Source organism: Strigops habroptila, chromosome 3, assembly GCF_004027225.2.
Source record: "Strigops habroptila isolate Jane chromosome 3, bStrHab1.2.pri, whole genome shotgun sequence".
Lineage (NCBI taxonomy): Eukaryota > Metazoa > Chordata > Aves > Psittaciformes > Psittacidae > Strigops > Strigops habroptila.
In genome coordinates, this window is record NC_044279.2 from 41,046,338 (window position 1) to 41,072,854 (window position 26,517).

Genomic DNA, 26,517 nt, shown 5'->3' on the forward strand with positions numbered 1-26,517 from the left:
GAAATTATTTTTATTTGTAATGAATTGAATGATTACAATCTAGTTGTGTAACAGTTTTAAAAATACAGATTTAGAGAACTTTTTGAGCTGTCTGTCTGCTAATTGAACTCATAGCGGTCTAGAAATTAATAAAATACCAGTTCTGCAGGCTTAAAAAAAAGCTGGGCGGTCTTGCATGCTGCCTGTGTCAGTGCTGAAAAATGCTTCTTCTGTATTGTTCTTACAGATTTTCTCGGGGGAAAAAGCTTCTCTTGATATATACGTTCTCAGTAGTTACATTTCCCTTAATTTGGAAGTAAAATATTTCCAAATATGATTTGTGTTGAAAATTCCAAATATTTATGGTGTCAACTTGTAGAACAGCCTGAAGGAAAAAAGAGAGTTAGGGTAAAGAACTGGAATGTTCCTAAGTGTGTTGGAGGATAGAAATCTTAAACAGTGTAATATTTATGAGCAACCAAGAGGCTACATTCTGCTCTCAATTACTCTGGCATAAATCTAGAATTACTCATTGGAAGTTCAAAGTTTTTGCTGCAGATTTACACCCATATAATGAGGAACAGAGTTCAGTTCTGTAAGGGTGGGAAAATCCATTTGGCCAGAATGTAACTAGCCTGGAACTCTAATCACAGAAAGAAACCTTTTCCTGGTCAGATAGCAGGGTGCACGCTGTATCTCTCCTTCTTCCCCACCCTCCCTTCTTTAGCTTATAAACTGAAGCAACCATAGAGTCCTATTCCTTGCAGTAGCATCCCATGGCATTAGGTATAGGACTGCTTCAGCTTTATCGTGTAAGGCAGAATGAAAGTGCTCAGATATGGAAGAGTCAAGAGGCCAAAAGGAGGCAGGGCAATATAAGCAAAAGTTGCTAGATTATAGTTTGAGGAAGTAAAGTGTAGAGACCTGTAAATGGCAGTGAGAAGGCTCGGCGAACCATAGGAAAACAGTAAGTGGAAAAGAGAGTTAATATCCCATATTGTGGAATATTGGAAATTTTCCTAAATTTAAGTAGAATCTTTTGACAGGTTGTCAGAGTGGATTTTTGAATACTCTGCTGTTTACAGATCCCAGTGTGTTCAAGTGGTTTGTACTGCAGAAATTGTAATGCTGTGCTAGAATGGTGTCTGAAAAGGGGAAAAAAACCCGAAACCTGCCTGCACATCTTGTTCTTATTCTGGAGAAGATCCTCTTGCTGGGTGCAGGAAAGGGAATGGAATGAAAAATAAGACTTTCAAAGAGAGTAAAAGAAAACAATAAAGGAATAAAAAGGAATAATGTACGGAATCTAATCATACCTTTTCTAAATGTAGAGAGAGAGACTGTACTAGTATGTCTTAGACTTGGCTGACAGAAGTAGCTGGAATTATGCGGTTTTGTACCAGCTGAAAATCTTCCTAGGTCTATCAGCAAAGTTATTGAACTGTTGGCTATGATGCTACATGAATTTGTAATGAAGACATTTTCTGTAGATAATGGTCTCTGCCTTTGTCACCACTGAAGGTGTGCATGCTACTGCTGACATTTTCACTAGTGGCTGTTAACTCGGTATATGTTAATTTTTAGCTGGATGCTCCAGCTAAGTAATCAGTTTAGTCCCCCTTCTGGTTTTGATAAAACTGTGCTTGCTTTATAGCTCATCCTAGGGTTATTGTAGGTGGAACAAAATTATTTTGGCTTTCTATTTTATTTTTTAATTTCTGAATGCTGATGTTGCTTTTATGGCTGCCATATGCTTGTTACATATGTCAGTTTTAAAAGCCCCACTGATGGTTGAAAGCTGGGAGAGGAGTTTTGTCGTTTGTCTCCCATCTAGCACTTTTCTTGCACTTGAAGGTAAGTCCAATATAATAAATAACCATAGCCTCTTCTTTTTTCTAACATGCCATTTCCAACATCTGTAAGGTAATATTTCTCCCCAGTATGCTGAGAAGCAGGAAGGAAGCATCTAACATCTGCAGGATTTGAAGTTATTTTTGACAGCTGTGTGCTATTGAGTGTTTCTTTTTTTGTGTGTGTGGAAGATAAAGCAACCCAGGTGAATTGCTCAAAGGATATTAATGACTATCAGACATGTTAAACACGTGTATTCATATATACATAAAGATGCACAAGGAAAGATAAAATCATGTGTCTATAGGCAGAGTGGCAGTGAGAAAGTGTAGTTTACTGACCTGAAAAAAGCTGCTATTGTAATGTACTATTAGATTTCTGTTATGATGGCACAAGGTATATGGAGTTGGGAGGTATTTGGTAACGAGAAACAGCAGTTCATCCTTGACACCTATTGATCAGAAAACTGGAAGGTTTGGTCTAGAGACATACAGAATCCATTTCAGCAGTTGGCCTGGAGCACTCTCTGATCACAGCAGAATAGAGCAAGGCACCAGCTTTCAAGGCTAACTGTAGGAAATGTTCACATATGGCCAACAGGAGATATAGGCAGATGGTTGAGATTTTTAGTATGTGCATTAGGCCAATTTTTATTTGAAAGAGAAGAGCACCCACTTACAGCTAGATTGTACATGGTCAAGGTTTTTAATCCATTGACACACAAGGCCTGTCTGCCTAATATTTTGCAGGTAGAGATGAGTGACTATCTCTGCCAGAGCTCCAAGCTGGCCAAGCACAAGACAAGGGCGGGAAGCCACAATGAGTGTGGTGATAAACCCCACTGAAGAAACACTGCTAAAAGATGTGGACTCTGAACAGTGTTATCGTAAGTCCTCAATCAGAGCAGGCAAATCGCACAAACACATGAACAGAAAGAACACATTTACTTATCAAAACAATACAGAAGTCCTAGTGTGACCTCAAGGTACTTTCCATTGTATGTCCTTTGCCTAATAACTTGAGATCCATAATAGCAGTATTAGCCAGAGCAGGGATCCATCACTCAGTATCCTGCTTCTGACCAGTGGCAGTAGAATATGTGCAAGGGAAGTGTACGGAAATGGGACATACAGAATTGTAGAATCATTTATGTTGGAAAAGACCTGTAAGATCAGCGAGTCCAACTGTAAACCTACCATTGCCATGGGGCATAATGCTTCCCCCAGTACACCCGTCCAGCATTAGGATGAGGTAAATGCCAGATTTTCCAATGGGATTTGTGGCAGGGAAGGTGATGTAATTGTGATCTTGTAATTCTTCACCAAGAACTACAATGTTTGTCCATACTTTATGTTGAGATTGTTAAGTTTGCCAAAGGAAATCACTATTAAAATGCCTGTCAGTAACACCTGAATTAGTGCAAATCACAGGAAATGTAGGATAAATATGAAATATTTATGTGGTTGAAGAAAATGAAAATAATGTGGGTGCTGTAGGAGGGCTTACCTAATAAGAAAATTAGCTATGATGACTATCTGCAAAGACCAACAGGAAACTAAAACCATAGCTTGGATTATTCACCTATACTGATCAGCAGTGAGGAAGAACAGGCAATATTATGTGATAGTGGTGACTTAGATGAAGGTACAGAGAAGCAGATGGGTAGAGGTGATATAGCTAGCACAGTAGGTATTATAAATTGTGGGCGATGCAAGCCAACATTGAATGAATATGATCTCAGAGCAAGAAGGAAGCAGACAGTAGATTGTGAGTCAGAAGTGCTCCTCCAGCTGCAGTGCAGCTCACACTTGTTTAAGGTCAAATATCAAAGCTCGTCCCTGAAAATCTATCCATCTTTGTTTTCATGAAGTATTCTTTAAGTATTATTGTAATTTTCTATTTTTTTGAAACACCTATTGCTAACCTTTCACTCCTAACCATTTTCATGATTATTAAAAGAATGTTCTTTTCTTCACTGCTGTCTGGATACACTTTTGGCAGAGCAAGTTTTCTTCATATCTCCCAAACTCTCTGTGCAGTAATTTCCACTGACTGCAGGGGTATCTGCTGGTGATAGCTAAGCTGATTGACTTCAAAGTCTGTTACTGTTGTTGCCGCACTTGGCCAAGAGTCTGCTCATGACTGTAGCAGATGTTTCTAAGCCTTTTTTTTTTTTTTTTTCTTAATAGACCAATGGGAACCTTATGGAGCAGTTTTTCACTATGGTCCTGAAGTGAATGCCAGCACAGCTAGGATTTTCAAATGCTCTATCAGATCCACAGTGCTCATAACAGGAAAGTTACCCTTTCCAGCAGATGAAAGCATAGGTTTGCCGCTCTGCCAGCTACCTGGTGGTGGATAATCAGCAGATTCCTGTTTAGTCTCAATTTCTTTAATTTAATGGGTTATTTTTTACAGTTCATTCGAAAATTTCATGCTAAGTTTATTCTCTGAAGAAATTTTGGATGCATGTTCTGAACAGTTCACGCTTAGTATTGAGTCAGAACAGCTTTGGTTAACCCACAAATATTGCCAACTTCCCTCTCATCTAATGAGGACTTATAACTGTTTCCTTAGCATCATAAAATATACCATAAGGATTTTAGGGTGTATGTGCATTGGGAGAATTTTGTTCTAGGAAGACCTGTGTTGAGAGCAGTAGTGATTGGAGAGAATTTGGGGGAGAGGAGGAAGATAATTTAAATGTTGGACAAAGTTTCAAATGGAACATAGCTGCTTCAATTAATACCATTAAAAAAACCAGGCCAGGAATTCTGTTCTTTACCACTTCCACAGCAAGTAATGTTATCACTGTTATAACTGAATCATGTCTACTTTAGACATTTTTCCAGTAACTCTGGAGAGAGATGGAACACTCTTAAACACCCTGAGAAGTGAGGGAAATGATCCTCTGGCAATGCAGCACTGAAGTCATGTACCTGTAATGTATCCTAAGACAGAAAGATATAGGGCAAGCAGGAGTTGAAATCAGTAACTTACTATGGCTCACCAAAGGTGATACAAAGCCAGAAATCCTTTCAGAGACAGACAGCCAGGTGGTGAAGGCAGCAGAAATGCAAGAGGGAGAAGGTGCCTACCAGTGGCCATTAAGGATGCTGGAGAAGCCAGTGTGCCTGCCATGTATGGCATGCTGCACCTTGGAGAAGGTTTGTAAATGAGAAACTGAGGAAACGGGAAAAAAGGAAAGAAAAGCTGGAACTTTGTTTCTTAGGGTGAGTATAAGCTTTCAGATCAGTTTTTGCAGATTGAAAACTCTGGAGAAGTTTCCTTATTAGCAGTTAACAGCCATTTTGAGAGTCATCAGCATTTGTTTGGTTCATTTATTTAGAAAGGAACAAATGGATTATCTTTTTTTTTTTTTCTCTTTTCCTCTTCCACCTCCCAAAGAGGAAAGCTAATGCATTCATTAAGCTTTACCAGGTGGCTGTACGGTCTAGTCGGTGGGTCAGTATATAAATACTTACATAGTGTGTTCAGTTGCTATTAGTCCTTTCTTAGCCTTACAAAATTTTTGTTTACATTTCCCAATCCTATATTATTTAATCTTGATTCCTTTAAGCCAAATGATTAAATATTAGTCATGATTAAATACAGTGTGTAACAAACAGAAATAATTAAAATTTTTAACCCACATAGATGTATAAACCAAAAAAATCCCTACTTGAGTACTGTGGCCCCATATAGACTTGGGAAGGTCATTTAGCCTTATGGTTCCACTTGACTATATTTTAATATATCTTTCATACTTCACAAGGACATATACTACTAAATTATGCATAAAGGTTTGAAAACGTCTGGTGGAAGATGCTGCAGATGTACAGCATAAATAAAAGTTATAAATATCTGGTCACTTCTATCAGTTAATGTATTCACAACCATAAATGCGTGGCTGAGCTTTTGAAGGGCCAAATTGTTCAGAGGATAAAACAATATCGTTATTTAAAAGTTGTCTTCTTTGAAAAGCTTCCCCAAACATTCAGCCAAAGCAGAAGGATTTCCTTTAGGAAGCCGGATGCACCTTTTTCTGTGACTGTAAGTGGGCTTTGGATTATATATCTTTGGGAATTCCAAACTGTTAAGTAAAACAATAGCAGCTTACTCAGTAGCATTTCATACTTGCAGATAAGATTAAATACTTACTACGTGTCTTACCTTGAGACTAATGGATTCAGCTAACTTTCGTAATAACAAAATTAATGTCAGTAGAATTATGGTGTGAGCATGAGTCCGAGCTGAACAATTTGACTCATCATTATCTGACACACTGAAAATATTTTGTTACACCAAACAGACACACAGTCTGTTTACACCGAACAGGCACACAGAGTTATAAAAGTTTACACCTTGTTTACCTGGGTTTATTAAATAAATCATAAAAAATGTTTCAGATACCTTCAGTATTTTAGTACTGTTGGTTGATTTTTCAAGAGTTCTCTGTCCCCAGCTGAGGGAAACTTTATGCTCAACCTGAAATCAGTGCACACAAAATCATGTGATTGTATCAGCACATTCAAACTCATGCAGAAGTTGGCCCAGCTCATGTAAGCTATAGACACAGCTGTTACACCAGTGGGATGAAATAGGGAAACAACTCAGAACAGACCTCTGCAGTCTCTGGACCCCTGACATTTCCTGTTTGACCCTGGACACATGCAACAGCTTCCTTGTCAATGATCATAAACCAAAAGGAGCAAACAAATCTCTTGGCTCCACTTTTGAGGCAGGTGTCCCCTCTCTTGATATTTCCTGTGGTCTGGGAGACACGACCAGCTGTCTGTTCAGTTCATGCGAGCAGTTTATCTGAGGGCTGGGGGTGCACATGGGGAGCAGCCTTCATTGGACCCATTCTGGTATCAGATGCGATGAAGGAAAGGAAATTTATGCTGGGGTGTTGTGCTGTGAATGGTTACTCCTGTTAAGCCTTGAGAACAAAAATTCACATTGATGCTATAACTGAAAGACACCTTCTTTTATGAGATGGCTTAGATTTCAGGTATGTTTACTGTTGTGATGTGAAATAAATATTACAGCTTTTTCTGTGATGTGGGGATTGTGACTGCACACATGCTGTCTTACTTTGAGGTACAGATCATTCATCTAATTCATGATTTCTATAAAAACATTGATTGCTTGACACTTTAGAAGTCATGCTTTATTGCCAGATTGTCATCATTTTTATTCCTTATTAGCTAAAGAAATGGTCCTGCCTTCAACATTTCAGTGGAACTGCCATTACTTTTGACAAGACTGCTAAGAAGAACTGTGTTTTGACCTTTGGTCTGTTTCCCCACTTTTTGGTCTCTCTTTCCACTTTTTATCTAACATCCCACTTGAAGCATTGTCCTCTGTTTTTTTCCACAGCCCAGTTGTCTTCCAGCTTCCTCTAAGCTCTCTAAGCTTTCCTGCATGACTTTGTCATTTCCCTTGTGTCAGGGCTTCAGTCATGATCTGTGTTAATCCTCCTGCATCCTGAATCCAGATGATGGCCCTCATCTGCCTGGCTTGAGGATATATAAGCTGAGAAATGTCTAAACAGGTAAATTAGAAACCTACTTTGCATGTTTCTTTGCAATCCCTTTCTAGACATGTCTCTATCAGCTTCATGTAACCAAGTGAAGATACGTCCCTTGTTTCTGTCAGCCATATCTTTTTGCTCACTACTTTCTCTAGCATGCCAAGAATACTTCCCCCCCTCCCTTGCAAGGCAGTTTGGTGTTTCTTTCATTCATGTAATCCCAGGTTATAGCCACTGCTTGCAACTTCTCCACCCCTGGTTTCTCACAGATATGCCTTCTTTTTGTTCGGACACTATTCACATATATCTAAATCATCCTTATTCCTGCTTTTGATTCTCCCTGGCAGCCCTATTTGATGGTCACTTAGCTCCCTCCCGTCCTGAGTTGCCAAGGTCAATCCCACCAAACTCACATTGCCAGCACGATGCCAAACAAGGCACCCTTCTTTGCAGCTTCCCACTTTGCCCTTTCTCCACAGTTATGCCCTGTTTCTCCCTTTACAGAGTGCTTGTCAGCCCAGGCACCTTCTGCCTGCAGTGCCATCCTCTGCCTGTCCAGCTCCAGTACCAGCACCTGCGTCTGCTGCCAGTTCATTCACATTGACCACAGACGCTTTATCCTGTGCTTTCCTGTTTGCATGGAAAACACTACTGAAGCCTATCTGTTAAATATTCTTTCCCCTCATATCCTTCTTAAACCCTACATTCACCATGAGGTACACAAAAGCCTTCCAAGCAAAAAATGTAGCTAAGTGATTTCTAAAAATAGCAAATGTTTGTTTATTTATCTTTTGTTTAGAATTAGAGAAAACAAAAAAAGGAAGACCAGGCTTGCAATCAAACTTGTAACCACATTCTTGCTTTTGGAGTATTATTACTATTTTCCCCCATTATCGTCTCAATTCCTGCAAATAATCTTACAGTTTCTTTTTTGTGTTTTTGGTAGACCAGAAGCACTTCTGAGTTTTATCATTGTAAAAATCCCAGCTAAATGTGGTTCTGAAGTTGATGGCCCTGACCTGGTATAATTAGTAATTATTTTGAAAGAGTAACACCAGCTTCACATCATTGTTTCCAAACACTGTTGGTTATATATTACAGTCGACTTTCTCCTGGTAAGCTTGCTTACTTATTACTTTTAGGGTTTCCGTGCTGGGAAAATGTGTTGCAAAAGAGACTGTGGGTATCATGATCTCATCAGTCGTATTCAAAAGAAGAACAGCAAGATTACCATAATGCATTACTTTGTAAAATTATAACCCTGAGAAGTAATAAGATTAAATTACATTTTTTTGGCAAAGTACTTTTTAAGAAAGTATCTATCTCATGACTCTAGTTTATTCTGTCTTCATCATTGGTTAATGGTCCTCATGAGGATTTTTCATCTCCTCAAACCTTGCAAGAGATAAATCCCTCTTTTCCTGTGGTCCACTTCAGCCTTTGCATATGCGCACTTTCTAAAGCATTAACTGTTAACAGTTGTGCCTAAGAAACCTGAATTCCTTACGTAGCCGCAGTGCTTTATGATGCTGGAGAACAAATGTGGACCGCACAAGGAGCTTTCTTCCCCTTTGCTCTCCAAAAGACCTGAAATGTCACACCAAACAAAAATATTCCATTCATTGGAGCAGAGTGGTGGATCCTGTGGGCTGAACTTGTCTAAAATGCAGAGCAGTTATCTCCGTGCAGTCTTGCATAAAGCCTGTTGCAACTGCTGTTAATGGTGGCAAAACCAAAGAGGAGAGGATGCTGAAATGGGTTAGCTGATCCTCTGTACACACACTTCAAAACTCAGGAGATTCCTAAACCAGGTCACATTCACTCCTACAGACTACAAAGAAGAATGGGATAGTTTATAAGTCAGTAGAGAGTTGAATTTTTAACTACTGTGTCAGTCTGATCTCTGTAAAGGAAAGATAGAGGATATACTGTGTATTACAGGTTTTTTTTATTCTGCAAAATGATTTCAAAGGGTGATTTAAGAGGATCCTTTTAGTCTGTTTCTCATTTACTTTGTTTTATTTTCAATGCTTTTTCTAACTCTTGCCATCCTTAATTTGAGACCTTAAATGTCCAGAAGGCTCTTATTTTCTCTTGGGCTTAAATCTACAGTGTTAATAGCACATACTATTCAAGGAAGTCATAGTTAATACTATGTAGGATATTACTGGCAGAATAGGATCCAGGTCTCTCTGTGTTTTGTTTTGGAAAATATAACAGAAAAAAAAGAAAAAAAGAAAAAGAGGAGCATTTTTGTCCATAATGCTGGGTGACAAAATCCCATAGGAGTTTAATGGTGTGGCATTTCTGCATATTTTTTTCCTTGTAACACAGTTTAAAGGGCTTCCTTGCTATAGGCTCTCAAAGGAATTTACAGTTGTCCTTTTAAGTAAGTGCTTATGCTTCTCAGCAATTTGGACTGTGCATCGTGACTCATTTTATAGCCTGCTCTGCTTGCCTATCTATCTGTCTTGTATTTCCACATACAAGTATCTGAGGTTGCCAGCAAGAATATTTCTGTGAGCAACAAGCAGAAACGATGCATTGGACATGGGCTGCATGAGCTTTAAATGTTTTTAGACAGGGAAGTGTTAACATTGAATAGATGACGTTAGCACCACCACCAAGAAAGAAAGAAAAAAAAAAAAAAACCCTCTGAAAAGCTGTATTGACTAAATCTTCTAACAATGCCCATGATTTTCCTATATCCTGCTCTGTGTTTTCATATGGATTTTTCATAGCACAGACAGACGTTACCCACACTGTGATTCAGCGTCTGTTCCTAGCCACGCTCTTGCATGATTTTAACCTGATTTCACGGGAGGAACAGGGAATGAAACACCGTAGCTCGTGGTTGACAGCAGTGAAAAATAGCCAGGAATCAGACAAACAGCTTCATTGCTGAGATTATTTCCGGGATAAAAACTCTTCCAACAGCTGTTTGCTTTGGCCACTAGTCAGATCCTTTTTTTTTTTTTTTTTTTTTAAATCAGAAAAAAAGAGGTTTGTTTTTTGTTTGGTGGGGTTTTTTTTAAGATGTGGGCTGGTTATTTATGTAGCCAGGAAGAGGTCTCTGCTTCCAGTGTTATGGTCTCAGAGCTGTTTTGACAGTTGGAGTACGGGGAGGGTTCATCTCTTCCTCCTTCTCTCCCATCCTTCATTCACTTAACACGTAGACCCGGAATGTTGTAGGAAGAAGAGAAAGCGAATTTATGAGTTCTTTAATCCCAGACAGGCAACTCTGTGGCAGTTACCTTCAAGAAAAGTTCACGCCCCAAAGGAGCGTTTAGTCTTACAGAGGCACTGACTCACTATGCAGCGTGTGTGAGTGGCTACGAGGGAGAAGGAGAGAGATGAAGGAAAAGTTTTGCTTCCTTGTGAAACTCATATTATTATTGTTTTAAGACGTTTCTGAAAAAATGAGTGCTACTTTTGTTTAAAGTATTTGTTCTGGAATTACTGAAGCTGGAGTCTACCAGACTGAGGTCAGGAGCATTTTCTTTGGCAGAAAGAAGGTACTTTTATAGAAGCCATGCCTGTACTTGGGGTTGCCTCCAAGCTAAGACAGCCAGCCGTAGGGTCAAAGCCTGTTCACACTGCCCTCCCAATACCCAACCTTGGCCCCACCGGCTCGCAGCAGTACTCACCAAAGTCTTTGGAGCTTACTGGGGCAGAGAGCTCGATACTTTCTTGTCAGCTTACATTAAAGTCAACCTGCGATTTTGGAGAGAGGAGAGCGCTTCAAGGAAAAACCCAGGAGATCGAAGATAGCAAGGTTAGTTCTAAACTTTAACTGTGGATCTCAATTCTCAGAAAATGTTGATTTGCTCATTCAAAACTTGATAGAAACCTACTGCATGCAGAACTCGGGGGTAACTGGGTAAATAGACTTTTGCTGTCATCACTGAAGTCACATAGCAGCCTTGGAAATTTGTTTTATTCAGTATTACTGTTGGAATAAATACTCTGGTTTTAAATGTTAGTGTTAAATGCTTCATAGATGCATTTTGATAAGGATCAGTAGAATCATAATTTGAGAAAAATCATTCCAGCACCCAGTAAGCAGAGTCATGACATGACAGGACTGGGGGGAAAAAAAAAAAAAAAAAAAAGTTAAAAAAAATTCTTGGCTGCCTCATGTTATATTATGAAGTTTAAAAAGGGCTCTCACGCCCACACCTATTTCCACAGGGAGGCTCTTTTAAAATAAAAACAAGTAATTGATTTTCTTTTCACTTTTCAAATGATCTGGCTACTCCTGCTGCAGAACTGCTGAACCAGAAAAACAGCTTCTCAGTGCAAAGTACCTGTGTTTTTCTCTTCTGAAAACCAGCTTCTTCCTAGTCCCTCTCTAGCTTTGATTCAGTGTGATTAAAAAAATAAAGGTTTGTCTGAAATAGGATGCTTGGGGTTTTTTATTTTTTTGGGGGGGAGGAGTTGTGGGTCTTTTTAAGTCTTATTTAACAATTAAACAACTTCTACTTGTGTTTCTACAAGTCTTTCTGCTGTAGTTAAAAACATTTTTCATGCTTTGAACATGAGTATTGACTCCCTTCTTGTCAGTAGTATATATTCCTGTAGATCTTTCAGTCAGTACACTACGGCTGCCTGTGTGGTTTAACAGCTTCAGCAAGCAGTGTTATGTGAGGTTACTTTCCCTTGCTTTTCTAGTGCTTTTGGTTTGTGGAACTGATTACCACACTGGGATTAAACATATATTTGTAGTTGCTTCTTATTTAGTTTGAGGACACTTGAGTGTCATCAGAGTTGTTAAAGTTGCAAGATACACATAATATATGTACTTGGTTTTCTTTTGTTTTTAGTTACTGGGTTAATTCAGTATTAGTGAAGAAAGTTGGTTTTGTGGTTAAAGCATAGGGTTGGAATTCTGAACATTTGGTTTCCTTTTTAATTCCTGCCACAGATATCCCCAGGAGATTTTGGTCATGTCACTTAATTTTTCCCTTGGAGTTTTCTCTATCACCTCTTCCTGTCTTTCAAAGATGATGCGTTGGTGGTCTCAGGCATGCTACATAGAAATATAAAGAGGGAACAGACTGTTCATCTCTTGGTTACCAGAAGTGATGAACAGCTCTTTTCTATGACATGAGTGTGACAAAAAGATAATAATATAACTTTTCAACACAATGCAATTCTGCTTGCTTGCTTATTTTTAATAGAAAATATTCTTTATGTCTCCTCTGTAGTGTTCTTTAATGGATATTGCATGAAAAGTAAATTAGATTTGCAAGTACTGTTTTCAAAAAAACAAGTACAATTACATTGCCTACAGAGAGATGTTTCTTGATTCTTTGAAAAAGTGTGGAGAAAGATATAAAGCATCTTGTCTTGAGTGTTTAAACCACTTGGGAACTATTAATGATTAGCATAAAACCTAATGGGAGTCACATCCTTCCAAGGCATCTGGTCCTGAGCCCTGATGAAGTGCTTGTGAGTAAAGTAACAGGCTAGGTGGACCCAAATTATGCTCCTAATTTGCCATTATATGTTTCATGGGGTTGACAATAATTGTAATCTTAGAGACTGCTTTTTAAAGGAAAAAAACATAAAACAAACCAACCTCCAAAAAACAGCCTACCAGACATTCTGTCTTTCTCTCTGTTCTCAATGGAGGCAGCTGAACACTTTTAAAAGATGATCCTTAAAGAGCAAGGCCCGTTTGTGCATGTGGTGGTCTGAACACCTCCCCTGGCCACCTGGATCTACAGAAGTGCTTAGCATTCAAGAGATTACTAATTTCTGCAGTCTTTTTGTATTCCTCCCTTATAAGTACAACATTCCCTGTAAAGCTCAGTGGCAGCCCTTGACCAATTTTCTTCCAGGCATGTTTTTTGAAGGATGCTCTTTTATTCACCTTTTAAGCAAGTTTCATAAAATCTTTTTGTCAAAGTAGTTTGGGCTATAAGATGGGTGGTTATGACAAAGAAATTAGTTTTAGGCTTTTCTTACTAGTAAACTTTAGCCTAAAAGTATTGAATGCTTCATCAGTGATAGAGATCCATGCCACCCTGGTTTCCCAGTGCCTGGTAGCCTCAGCAGTATGTCCAGGTTACCTAAGCAGTTGTCCAAAGCACAAATTTGAAAGAGTTCTAAGAGTTAATGTCTTTTCAGGTTTGCCTAGCAGATGCAAGTTCTGCATTACAAATTGCGTTGTTCCAAAGCTTGACCATTTCTGAGTGCTGCTTCCAATAGACCTTTGGTTGATTTCATTGGTTACCAAACATATTAATCATACATGTGATATTCCTATGTGGCTCTGTGGTATACAGTGCTGTACTTTGGGAATGTTTCATTATAACAGTGATCAGATAAAAGGTCTTTCAATCACAACGTAATGAATACCTAGTCTGAGTTTCCGAGAGGAAAATCTGCCTATATAGCATACTGCTTTTATGCTTTTGTTATATCATTAAATATAAGGCAGCACAGATTTTTGAGGGAAAAATGATGGATATCTATCTGCAAAAGACAGTGGAACATATGAACTAATCATCTGGTTAACTTTTGCCCTTGGCTGCTGGATTGCAGCCTTTAGCATTACTTTCTTTGGTATTTTACACACGCTGCACTGTGGGTTACCAGCTTTCTCATCCTGTCTGGAAAGCACTTAGATTGACACGTGTAGTCACTGTGACATATCCTGTTGCTATCTATAAGTGCTAAGGATTCCAAGATAAATTTGGGTGATACATGTCAATACAGTAGGTCATTGCCACCCAGCTGTTTCCTCTACGGCCTTCACTCTCACCACACCTGATTGTTGGAGACTTTTGACACTTGTGTTGGCTTTCTCACACAACTGTCTTGCCAAGGCTGGTTAGGAATACAGCTGCAAACATCAGTTCTCTTTTCCCTCGACGTCTCTTCCATCTCACATGATTTTGCTGAACTTATAGTCTTGGTTGTTTTCTTTTTTGCAGACATGATGCAGTTTGAAGTTTAATACAAGTAATATTACTATTTTAATAAAACCTGTGGTAGAAAAATTTTGAGGTGATTATGTTCAGCTTTTTTCTTAATTGGATAGAACATAGTTAAGCCTAGGAAAGCAAATAATAAACTGTTAATGATTTTAATTATTCTGTGTGCAGTTTATTCAACTACACTTTAGTTCAAAATTTTCATAATTTGTGCTTTGGTACCTAAATCACATACAGGTCCATCTGCTTTCTTGCTAAACCCACTAATGTTGAAACTGACTGCATGAACACTTATGATGTGAATAGTCATGCAAAATACTTGAATGCAAGCATTCAGAGCACATTCTTTTTCCCTGAGTATCATATAGACAAAAGTTTATTCCTATATATGTACACAGGAAAGGAATCCAGCTGCTGGATTCCTGAGGTGAAATGCTGGCTCTCTTTGAAGCAGATGGAGTTTTGCTGTTCAGTTGGGCCATAGAGTGTTTTTATGCAAACCCACGTCTGAAAACACCAATGTATTTTGTAATATTTTTCTAACTGTGGGTACAGTATTATTTATATTTCTGTCACCACTTTTATATTGCTTGCTAAACTAATGAGACCAAAATTATCAGATCATCCTAGGCAGCCTTGTGATACTGTTCTAGTTCTAGAATGGGCTATTAAACAGTAACAAAATTAAAAAATATCAAGCAGTATTGTAGAATGGTAAATAAAGCAATGGCTTAAAACTAAAGGAATAAACAAAAGATTTTCTTTGCAAAACAAACTTATTTTGGTCACTAATTGATAACTGTACTGTATTGACCTGTAATAAAATGCCAATGGCAATAGAGTTTTAGTCTAGGTCACCATGGTTGCCCTCACACATTTGATGGTGCGGTTGCAAGGGCACTGCGATGAATCCTCTCTGACATAAAGCTGAGTGGCTGCTGGAAGTCAGCACCCCTACCAGGCATGCTGGTCTTCTGGCCTGACTTCCTGGGGCTGCTTTTTGCAGTGCTCTGCTTTATGCTCCCAAGGTTTCCTCGCATCATCAAACTTTCTTCTTTCAAGAACACTGCACCATCATTTATGCTGGCAAACTGAATTTCCTCTGAGCTGAATCTGGTATATTAATTGTAGTGTTTTGGTTATTTGACTCCAATGATAAGCTCTTAGTCTTCTTTCCTGAGTTAATTCATTATTTTAGTGTCTTTTTTTTTTTTTTTTTTTCTTGTTTTCAGTTTCTCTTGGGCCATGCTATCTGTCTGTTGCTGTCTGCTTTGCTTCTTCCTTCCTATTGGCAGACATCTTTACAGGCTTATGCATATGACTTATTTTTCTCTGTATCTACTAATCAAGTGTCCCTGTCATGCCTGCAACATTTTTCATACCACTGTTCATTATTAGAAAGTGCTAGTCAGGCTCAGCAACTGATATAGTATGCATATGTAAACCTAAAACTTTTCTAGATTAAGATTCTTGTAGCATGGAGATACTGGTTCACCTTAGGAAAGAGACACAACTGGCTGCTTCTGCAGAGCGCAGAAATCTGAGCAGTTGTGTTGGGGAAACGGGCTGTAAAACAGCAGAACAGAGAAGAATAGATGTGCTCTACCTGGCAAGCATGGCCAATAGAGTGGGATGTGCAACACTTAGCTGTACCAAGTGAAGATCATTAACTTGATCTACAATGAATGCCAGTGTCACAAAACAAAGCTAAATACTTTGATGTGATTAGGCAAAAACACATACTGTTGCTATTAAAGTGACTCTTGAAGTCCATTTAATTTAGTATGATACTATTTCATCTCAGTCTGAGCACTGCCAGTGTTATTCAGCCAACTCTGTTGCAGTAGGATGCTGGAATGAGCATGGAAAGATTCCATTTCTTCCTCACCAATTGTAAGCAGTTTGTTGGTGATGTGGTAACTCCTGCCCATCACCAGACACCAAACTTGGAGGACAGCTAGGCATCTCTGTCCAGACAGATCTCAAGACAAATATTTTTGCTTTCTGTACATGGGTGGAACCCTTGCTCACACCAATGGGAGTACTGTGCACTCTGGAAAAACAGATGTGTGCCATGAATGACTTCCATATCTCTGTCTTTCCTCAGCTAACCCTTCCACACCATCTACTTAGATTCTGTGTGACCCTTTCCCACCATTCTCCAAATCTTTCCCAGGCAAAGCATCTGTTGCAATCCCACATCTCTTTGACCTTTCAATTTCTTGGATACCTTTTTGTCCGGTCTCTCAGGGCCAAGCTCCACCAAGTTTCTTGACATACTGAATCTAGGGAACATAAATAAATGAGTTTATTTCCCTATTTTGTCATACCCTTCCTTTTCTCAGTGCTAGTGCATTGGAGATGTCTGCCTTGTGGGTTGGCAAGAAAGGAGGCTGCTCATTGTGCTGAGTGTTTCACTTACAGCACAACGGCCAAGGCAACAAAAAGGGCAGCATAAGCAGCCAGAGACAGCCGCTCTTCTCCCCATAGTGACCGCTAGTGATGGGAAGCCAGCATTATTTTAAAAGCACTGAAATAGCTGCCAGAAATTTCAATCGGCACTGCTGACACCTGGGACTATGCATGTTTAAAATTCACACAGCCCCAGTGAAGCCAGGACAGTTGGCAGGAGTTCAGGTTGTCAGCAATTTCAGTTTCTTGCCTTGTGCTCTGAATTATTTCTTTATCAAACAGATAGCAGCATCTTTAATTTGCTTTATGCATCCAGCACAATCTGTCTACGCTATATTATAACTGATTTAAGAGCCTCGTGCTGTATGAGCTTGGAGTCAACTTCACTGTTGCATGTTTATTTTCTACTCATCTGTAGCAAGCACATTTTCGTATAGTTGAGATAAATGTGCAGTAACACAACATGCAGCTCTCAAAGCTTTTGTGTTTGTGAGCAAATTGTATTGAGTGTAGGTCAAAAGGTGGTTTTTTGTTTGTTGTTTGTATTTAGGATCATGGATAGGAAGGTATTTACTGACCTGAGCTTAAGGCCTCTGCTGACCTTTCTACTGCTTTTGTTTTATTTCTCTCACGAAATAAGAACATAATAGAACTCAATGTATTCCATATTAATTTGTGTGTTGCAAGCTAGTATTGGACATCAGCAGAAAACAATTACTCTTACTCTTTTATATTACATCTGTGCCTAGGGAAGTTGCTTGGGGATTTCCTAGCCAACAACTTTTCATAAAAAAAAATCCTTTCATTGAAAATGGGAATGCATCTGAGTGTTGATACACTGTGGATGCACCAGCAGAACTGCAGAACCTGAAGCAACCCAGCAACATTCATTTGGTGCAACAGTCTTGCAGCCCCTCAGGGTAATCTGTTCTCCATGATCATAAATGGAGATAAGTGGTCTCCATCTCTAGATAAAAATAATGGAATTATATTCTACCCTAGGAGGTTTTAGTTAGGCTTTAGTAAAACCTCCTATCAGAAACAGTAGTTAAACAGAGGAATGCTTTGAATGCAAGGTATAGTATCTTCTTCACTGGAGTATTTAAAAAAACAAGTGAATGTAGTACACCTGTCATTCATAACATTACTAGCACTGATGCTTCCTCATGCAAAGAACTCGATGGTCATAGTGATGGTCTTCTCATTCTCTTTTCTCATTCCTTGCTTCAGCTGAGTGCAAGTCTGTGGTAATGAAACCATTCTAGTCTGGAACATCAGCTGACAGGCCTGTGGCTCACAGTGCCATAGAGATGGAAGGACTCCTTTTGGCAGCTTTGCTACCTTAGAAAAAATATTATTGTCCGGTATGAGTGTTTCCACAGGCATTTCACTGAAGTATCGCACTTCTAGTTAAGTTTCCTGAAAGACAGGTAGTGTGTCCAAGCCAGCTAGTTGCTTGCTTGGAAACACTAATTTTCTGTCATATAGAATATCAGTGTTGGAGTGCCCTCATACTTCAAGACCTGTGAGATCTGGCAGTGGAGTGACTCTCAAGGACTCAGTACTTTGCTCTATAACAAGAAACATAGAAGCCCTATGAACCCAATTCAGTTTAGGGCTCCAAGATCCTTTAAAAATCCCTTCAGGAGCACTGGAGTGAATATTTCAGCTGGCTGCATTTTGTAGGGGCTCTATGGGCTGCTCCCTAAAAGCCAGGAGCATCCCAATGCACTCAGCAGACTGAGGGATGCCACTAAGATTAGAAAGTTTGGTTTAGCTGAAAAACACTTTTTCCCTCAAGTAAAAACATATGAGAATACGCTTTCTGTGGATTTTTCCTGAGTTATCAGACCTTGATTCTAGAAATTTTCACTAGATTGGTGCGTTATCACGACAGGTAGCGTTGGTGTGCACAGGAGAAGTTAGTCCCAGCCCTACAGAATGTATGGCTGTATTACACAGAGTGTGGGAGAAAGAGAAAAATATTATCCCCACATTGCAGAGGGAGAGGAGAGATTAAAGGGGAGATGAATGATTTTCCCACACTCAGACTGGGACTTTGTGGCAGGACTAGGAATTTGAAGACATATATATCTTGAGTCCCAGTGTCCACATCATAACCACAAGCCCATCCTTTGTCTTTTATAAAGGATCAATTAAGAATAAAATGTCTAGATAATGAGTTCTTTTTCCTGCTTGCCTCATAAAGACAGTTTTGGCTTTATCTTCTTTTCAATGTCAGTGGCTAACATCAGTGTGGACCTACCTCTGAGCTAAAGGTAGAATTTTACTCCAGGAGCCTTGGGTGACACGGTCTACTGTGAGGCATCGCTGCCCATGGCAGAGGGGTTGGAACTAGATGATCTTAAGGTCCTTTCCAACCCAAACCATTCTATGATTCTATGATTTTTTCAATTTTAATGTATCCGATCAACACAGACTGGCACAATTCATTGGAGATGCAGAACAAGTTGTGCCCTTTGTGGAGCAGTATAACATTCATCGAAAGTCCTGTGTGTAGTGCTGTTAATAGGCTTTTCACTTACTAAGTATGATGTGGAAAGTATAAATAGTTATGGCATAAAATCAGGCCTGTTTCAAGGGGAGATGACTATTTTGGTCCTAATTTCTGCCTTTGAATACACTGTTTACCTTTGTAGCAGAAGGGTATCAATTACAGATGAGAACTGCTAATTTTTTTTTACCTATATGTTCATTCTGGTCTAAGGGCCCTATCCCTATTTCTGTAGTACACTAATTTTTTGAGTCACGTAGTTTTTCTTGCACTTGCATACAGGGCACGCAATGAGTAGTTCATTTAAAGCAGCTCTGTTTCACTTTGACCTGATTCACAGGATGTGGTCTTGGAGGAAGCCCATGTCTTAACAATAGCCTTTTGACAGTGAGGGTGTTTGGGGATTAAGCTGGAAGAGGAGGAAGCATCTATCTATTCTCAGACCTCCTAGTGGAATATTTTGTGCGAATCTTCACTTGCCCATGATGTTTTTAAGGTCACAAACCTTTCTTTTTTTGTTTTTACTGGCAAGAGAATGTTAGCTGAAAGATAGCATAACTTATTTAAAATTCAGAAAAGGAATGCAGAGTGTTTTGTCTGGTAAATGTGAAAGGATAATTCCCTCATTTAAGATGTGCAGATTTCTGATGTCTGTTGTGTATGTTCTGTGTAAACCAAGTTGAGAGAACTTGGAAAATAAGCAAATCAAAGGGAAGCATGATTTTAAAGTGGTTAGGGCTGGATCGTAGTATTGCTGGATATATAAACTGAGAAGGTGCCAGCCACTAAACGTCTGTAATAACTCAGCATAAAACATGAGAGAAGTTAACCAAGTATAATATTAGTATTGTCCTAACCTACTTCCAGTATGACATTTGGTCTGACTTATCGTTTTAGTTAGGTTTATTTTCCTGTAAACCCTCCTTTACTGCTCTGACCCTCTGATCTTAATATAGTGGAAAGCATTTCATCTCTCAACAGTAGTTAAAAATATTTTATTCAGGTGAAACTCTCCAATTCATGAATTGCAGCAAATCTGAAAAACTAGAACAAAAATAGATGTTGATTGCTCTCTTGTGTTTTCCATTTCAAAGTATCTCCTTTTGACAATTTTAACACCTGGCTTTGTATCGTGTTGATGCTGTGTGAAACTCCGAAAGATCTGGCAGTGAAAACTTCCTGTTGTGCATCAGATTTGATTTATACGGCAGGTGTAAAACCATCACAACTTAGTAATCAGAGTGGTCATGCACAGAAAGATGACATCTTACCAAGTGCTGTAAAACATTTGACCACTTCCATTAATCAGGAAAGGCTACATGGCTCATACATGATTTAGGGTGAATAAGCCATAAGTCAGGGTGCAGGACTTTTACTCACCACTACAACAATGTGATTTCCTGGCAGCTCATCTATGCAGTAAACAAGCTGTTTTCTTTCTTTTGGGAGTATTTTTCTGGTTTGGCTTTTGTTTGAGTTTGGTTGTTTTGGTTTTTTGTAAGCTCTCTCTGTAGTGGAAATAAATAGGCATTAAATAAGAATGTGAAATAACAAACAGAAGTTCAAAAGGAGTTTAGAAATTTCCTCAGCTGATCAGTCTGCCTGCTTTAGTCATTGCTGGCCAGCTCACCAGCCACAGGCAGAGTGCTGGAAGGAAGAGCTGAAGGAATCTGTTTCTTATGAAGGAGCAGAACAAATCTGAAAGTTTGAGAGTTGCAGGTTCAGATTTGCCTTTGAAATGCTTTTGAGAGGGAGTAAGGCCTCGCGGCTTGTATGGGAAGCAACAATCTAGTTTCGCTTCTGGTTTCTGTCAAGTATATCCTTGAACTCAGCTCATGTGTGAAATGGTAATACTGCCATTATTTTAAAAATAAAGTTGTCTATTGGATAACTGCTATTTCATTTTTTTTTTAATGCTGAAGAAATAATCTAATCAACTACTTTTTAAAACGTTACTGAAGTTACTTTGAATGACCTCAGAAAGACTGTTTATTTGTTTTTAATCTAATCAGTTACTGATGTTAACAGCTTCCTGTCTGACAATTTAATAATGCATCCATTCTTTGTTCCTGCTTGTAATAAGAAGACAAGAGTAGAGTGCATTTTATATACAACATGCATTTTTTTCCTGTATAAATTTGTGATCCTGACAAAGGTAAGGAGAGAATAACAGCATCTTCACTGTTTACCTTCCTGCAGTACCAAGCTGAAGACTGGTACAGTTCTATATTGTTAACTGAAACCTGAGTAGGTTGCTCCACAGAGAAACTATGTATAGTGATTGACAGTCAAATGCTCTGTTCATAGGTGATGCCATCTCCAGATGTGTTCTTTTGAATACAGTCTAATTTGCAAAGCCTTCAGATACAGACTGCCCTTGAGCAAGAACAAGGTTTCTTCAGCTGAGTGTCTGGAATGAGTTCATGGTTGTGTCAGTGATGAATGAAGGCAAAGAAGCCCTCCCAGTCTAGGACAGCTAAGTCAGTCACAGCCTCAAAGAGTTTTGGTTTATAAGATAATCTATTAGCACAAGGGAGTGGGGAATAAAAGAAAAATGTGTGGAAATGAAAACAAGACTTTCTTCCCAGGGCTCTGCCATGTCAATGCAGGATCTTCCTGGGTTATTCTGCCTTGTGGACATGATGCAGGGAAGATGTAGAGTCATGAGGGAAGCTGAAAAAGCAAATCAAATTAAGTTTCAGAGAAGGGAGCACACAAAACTGAGCGTATTGGGAAACGGTGTGTCGGACTAAATACTGTTACTCAAAAAAATTACTTAAACAGGATTTGGCAACAGAAAAGGAATGTAATACGGGAGATTCGTATCAGAAAAAGGAGATACTGGAGAACTCAGACTCCCTAAAAGCAGGGGGATTAGGGACATATTTGCATCTATGGAAAATTTGATCCCTTTTCTCCTGAACATTTGAGGTGATGTCATTTAATTTGAGAAAAGTTCTGAAATCTCCATGTGAAATACGGATATAAATGCCAGAAAAGTCAGAGTGATAGTGGTCACATTTCAGTCTAAAGGGACGAAAGTTTCCTTCACTTCTCATTGAAGATTTCAGCTTGGATGACAAAGTCAGTATTTTCAACAGTCATTTTCACTCAGCTGTATACATGTCTTTAGGGATCTCAGCAGCCTTTGCACAGGGTAACCAGAGATTCACAATAAAGTTCTGCTATAAACAAGTTATTTTGTCCTAATTGAATATTATGTGTCTTGATCAAGCCATAAATCAGTGGTGTGTCCAAGAACTGGACTTTTGAAAGGTGAGTATCAGTTCCTGCTGTATTAGTAAACCTGTAGTTGTAATTCAGTCCATTTCTTGCAAAACTGCCTGGCTGCGATAGTTAACCTGAGCTGAAGGCTGAGTGGAGGAGGCCTTTTGCAATGTATGCACATTGCCACCATTTCAGAGCAACAAAAGATTTTGGATCTGTTGGAAAAGTTTGAGGTATTACTTCATATAGCTCCACTATGAGGCAAAGTATAAGAAATTGGTAATTCCTGAGAAGATGTCCTTGTCTTGGTATGACTTGTATGGTTCTGTGTGATTTTACCACTTTTTTTTTCTTTTTTAATAACAGAAATGTACAAGTAGACCCCTTGTTACAAAGTAAGAAGCTCTAAGTGCAGCAGCTCTCTTCTATAACTACCTCTGGTTTTCTTAATTAGGCTTTAGGAATGATGATATTTTAAATAATATTTGACACAATTACAATTGGAGATTTAAGGACTGTGTAAGGGAAAATTACTTCACAGTGTTTTTTCACTTGTCAGACCAACCCATTTGAGTGCAGTCTGGAGTTTTTGCCCTTAACAGTTAGTTAAACTCTTCAGAAGAGCTATTTAACTAATAGTTTGTGTGGCTCATCTACTTAACTTCATTCTGCATTGCTTTAGGATACTTTCAGATGTATTGCAGTGTAACAAGCATTGGCATGCCCTAATATTTTCAGAGCAGCAGGACTCAGAGCAGAGATGACTGAAAGTGTCAAGAAAGCAAATCACTGGCTGAGTAGATTACTCCAGCTCCTCTAAAGCCACTGTGAGATTTCATTTTAATAGCACTGAGGTAATAGGTGTAGGTTTAGCATTTTGGCACCAGTAGTGCATCCTATGTAGACTGAAACCATTATACATACATAGTTTATTGTGCATGTTAAAGATAGAGATGAATACGTATGCTCAAATGCAGGTACATGTTAGCCTTTAACTGTGTATTCACAAAAGTTTAAAGTGTACTCAATAAAATATTTTTTAAATATTGTGGTAGGTTATAGACATATTGAAATGAGCTACACTCTTTAATAATTTTTATTGATACACATGTATTTATTGATACACGTATTTTGTATTGGTACACGTCATGTCACATACATTACATATCTGTATTAATGCATATTATACATGTGTAGGTATATATACATGTACATGTCACATATGTATATTGTCATTTTGGTGAAGGCTTAGGATAGAATTACTGCTCATAGTAATAAAAGTGGAATGTGCAATACATCCTTTTGCTTTTCATTACTGCTAGAATTAATTGATATGTTCAACACTGAAACAGGCAAAACCAGCAGAATCACTGATCCCTGTGCCAAATAGACTATGCTTTTCAGTCAGAGCATCCACAGCACTCTGAGCAGGAGCTCAGCAGCCCAAATTCCCAGTGTCAGGCCAGGAACTGTCAGGCAGCTCTGTGGTCTGTCCCTGCACTGTCCCTCTCCTGAGCTGCATTAACCCACCCAGCTCCTCTGGGGTGTGAAGCTGCCTCAGCAACAGCAAGGAAACCTATACAGAGATGGTAAATAAGTGTTGAAGTTATTGAGGAGTCAGTTTTCTAACAGACTAGAATTTGTTACCCTGTAGAATGACAGAATCACAGAATGGTTTGGGTTGGAATGGACCCTAAAGATCATCTAGTTCCAACCCCCCTGCCATGGGCAGGGACACCCTCCACTAGGCCAGGTTTCTAAAAGTCCCATCCAGCCTGGCCTTGAACACTTCCAGGCATGGGGCATCCACAGCTTCTTTGGGAAACCTGTAGTTGTATGTTTCTGCAGCTTTCCACTTTTATCATTTCCATGATGTCCTTCAGAGAGATGCCTGTTGTTTGCTCCATCACTTTAAAAACTTCATTTTAGAAACATGACAAAATCAGCCTTCTGAAATCAGGACTACTTGTGTTCTTGTTGATATTGGTGGGATTTTCTCTATTTACTCACTGGAGTAAGAATATCATCCCATTTAATTGTGGTTAGATGATTTCTAACTTACTACATTATTACAAGATAGATTTTCAGGCCATACAGGCCATTGCTTCTTCCACAAACTGGCACGGTGTTTTTTAAACAAATAAACAGCATCCTGTTGTGGAGGTTGTTATGTTTGTAACATGTTCTCATTATTCTGCTGTATTAAAGCATATCTAATGTCATGATTAGGTAGGCAAGTAAAATAAAAGAGTAAATGAACATATTCTGTTATCCTGAAACATACAAAATATCTTGGTTTAAATTTTTACATTTGTTCCTTTTTAAATGTTTCATAGATGTATTTGTTCTTGGAGTATTCCAGCCTTAGTCAAAGACTAAACTCCAGTAAGACCAGAAAGCCAACCATATCCTGGGCTGCATCAAAAGAAGCATGACCACCAGGTCCAAGAAGGTGGTCCTGCCCCTCTACTCCTCTCTCGTGAGACCTCACTTGGCGTACTGCGTACAGGTCTGGTGTCCTCAACATAAAAAGGACATGGAGCTGTTGGAGCAAGTCCAGAGGAGGGCCACAAGGATGATAAGAGGGCTGGAGCACCTCCCGTATGAAGACAGGCTGAGAAAGTTGGGGCTGTTCAGCCTGGAGAAGAGAAGCTGCGTGGAGACCTCATAGCAGCCTTCCAGTATCTGGAGGGGGCCTGTAAGGATGCTGGGGAGGGACCCTTCAGTAGGGACTGTAGTGGTAGGACAAGGGGTAGTGGCTTCACACTTAAACAGGGGAAGTTTAGATTAGGTATAAGGAAGAAGTTCTTTACAGTGAGGGTGGAGAGGCACTGGAATGGGTTGCCCAAGGAAGTTGTGAATGCTCTGTCCCTGGCAGTGCTCAAGGCCAGGTTGGACAGAGCATTGGGCGACATGGTTTGGTGCGAGGTTGCCCGCATGGCAGGGGGGTTGGAGCTAGATGATCTTAAGGTTCTAACTACTCTATGATTCTATAAGATACATATGCTTAAAATCTCTATACTCAGGTTTCTTCATCAGTTAAGAAATCCATCCAGTAGTTTATTTGTAACGGCAAGGCATTGCCACACAGTGAAGTTGGTTTTTGAGAGCTTTGATTAACATTTCTGCCAGACTTTCTAGAACAAGATTTTACAAGTAAACTTGAACAGAAACTGCCACTGTTAGTACTGCTACTTGGGGATATCACTTTATCTGTCTATGGATGTATTGATGTACAGTTCCCTATTTACTTGTGTTACACAGATTGTATGTCCATTATTTTGTGGGTTCCTTTCTAGTCATATGCAGAGCTACAGTCTGTGTCAGGTTCCCTAGCACTGTATCGAATAAGAGATTTTCAAAATGAAATGCAGTGTATTGTAGGTCCAGGACAAAGGCCTCATTTTTGGGAATGTTAGGCGATATTTTTATCCTGAACTGTTTTATAACAGATAACTGGTATTTTCTGATGATCAGCTAATCCAAGACGTATATTCATGGAAATTATGGGTTTAAAGGGTAAAAAAAAGAACTTCTCTGTGCACTGAAAGCATTCGGAATTGATCGTTTAATGAAAACTGAGCTTGTGACAGTAAAAAGAAAACTCTTCCCATCTCAACTTGAATTCTGTCTGTTTAGATGACCTATGGAATTTGGCTAATTAAAAAATCCCTAAATATTTACGTTATGTATGTTTGTTGCTGGAGTACTTGGAAATACAGATTTTTATTATGAGTGATATCATATTGTGTTTTCAAACAAAAATGTAATAATCATGATTGGCATGTCACTGCTGCTAATTTCCTTGTATGGTACAGTATGCAGTTCATGTCCATTTTATGCACTCTATAGCCAAACTTGAGTATGCACAAATAGTATGAGTAAAGGGCAATCAATCTGACTGTGTGAAAACTCTGAGGAAATACTGATACGTAAAACAGCTCATAAATTCTGCAGAGAATTGTTCACATTCATGGCTCCAAAGATTAAAATTGGCGCTCCTTCTGTCCCACCCATAAATGTCTTTTGGCAGTAGAAATGTTCTCAGTAAAAAT

The 26,517-nt window shown here is 39.0% G+C and overlaps 1 protein-coding gene across 8 annotated transcripts in view; it reads left to right on the plus strand.

Moving 5' to 3' along the window:
* NAV3 (neuron navigator 3) overlaps window positions 1–26,517 on the plus strand; it is a 547,425-nt gene that overhangs the window by 269,559 nt on the left and 251,349 nt on the right. For 4 of the 8 annotated variants that reach the window (XM_030479345.1, XM_030479338.1, XM_030479340.1 and 1 more), the window contains exon 1: window positions 10,539–11,141. The exons of 1 other annotated variant lie outside the window; for it this stretch is intronic. In XM_030479345.1, the coding sequence (XP_030335205.1) occupies window positions 10,899–11,141 (243 nt within the window). In that variant the 5' untranslated portion in view covers window positions 10,539–10,898. Of the gene's footprint in view, window positions 1–10,537; window positions 11,142–26,517 lie in introns of those variants that run through there. 3 more of the 8 variants (XM_030479337.1, XM_030479339.1, XM_030479346.1) reach the window with 2 other exon arrangements.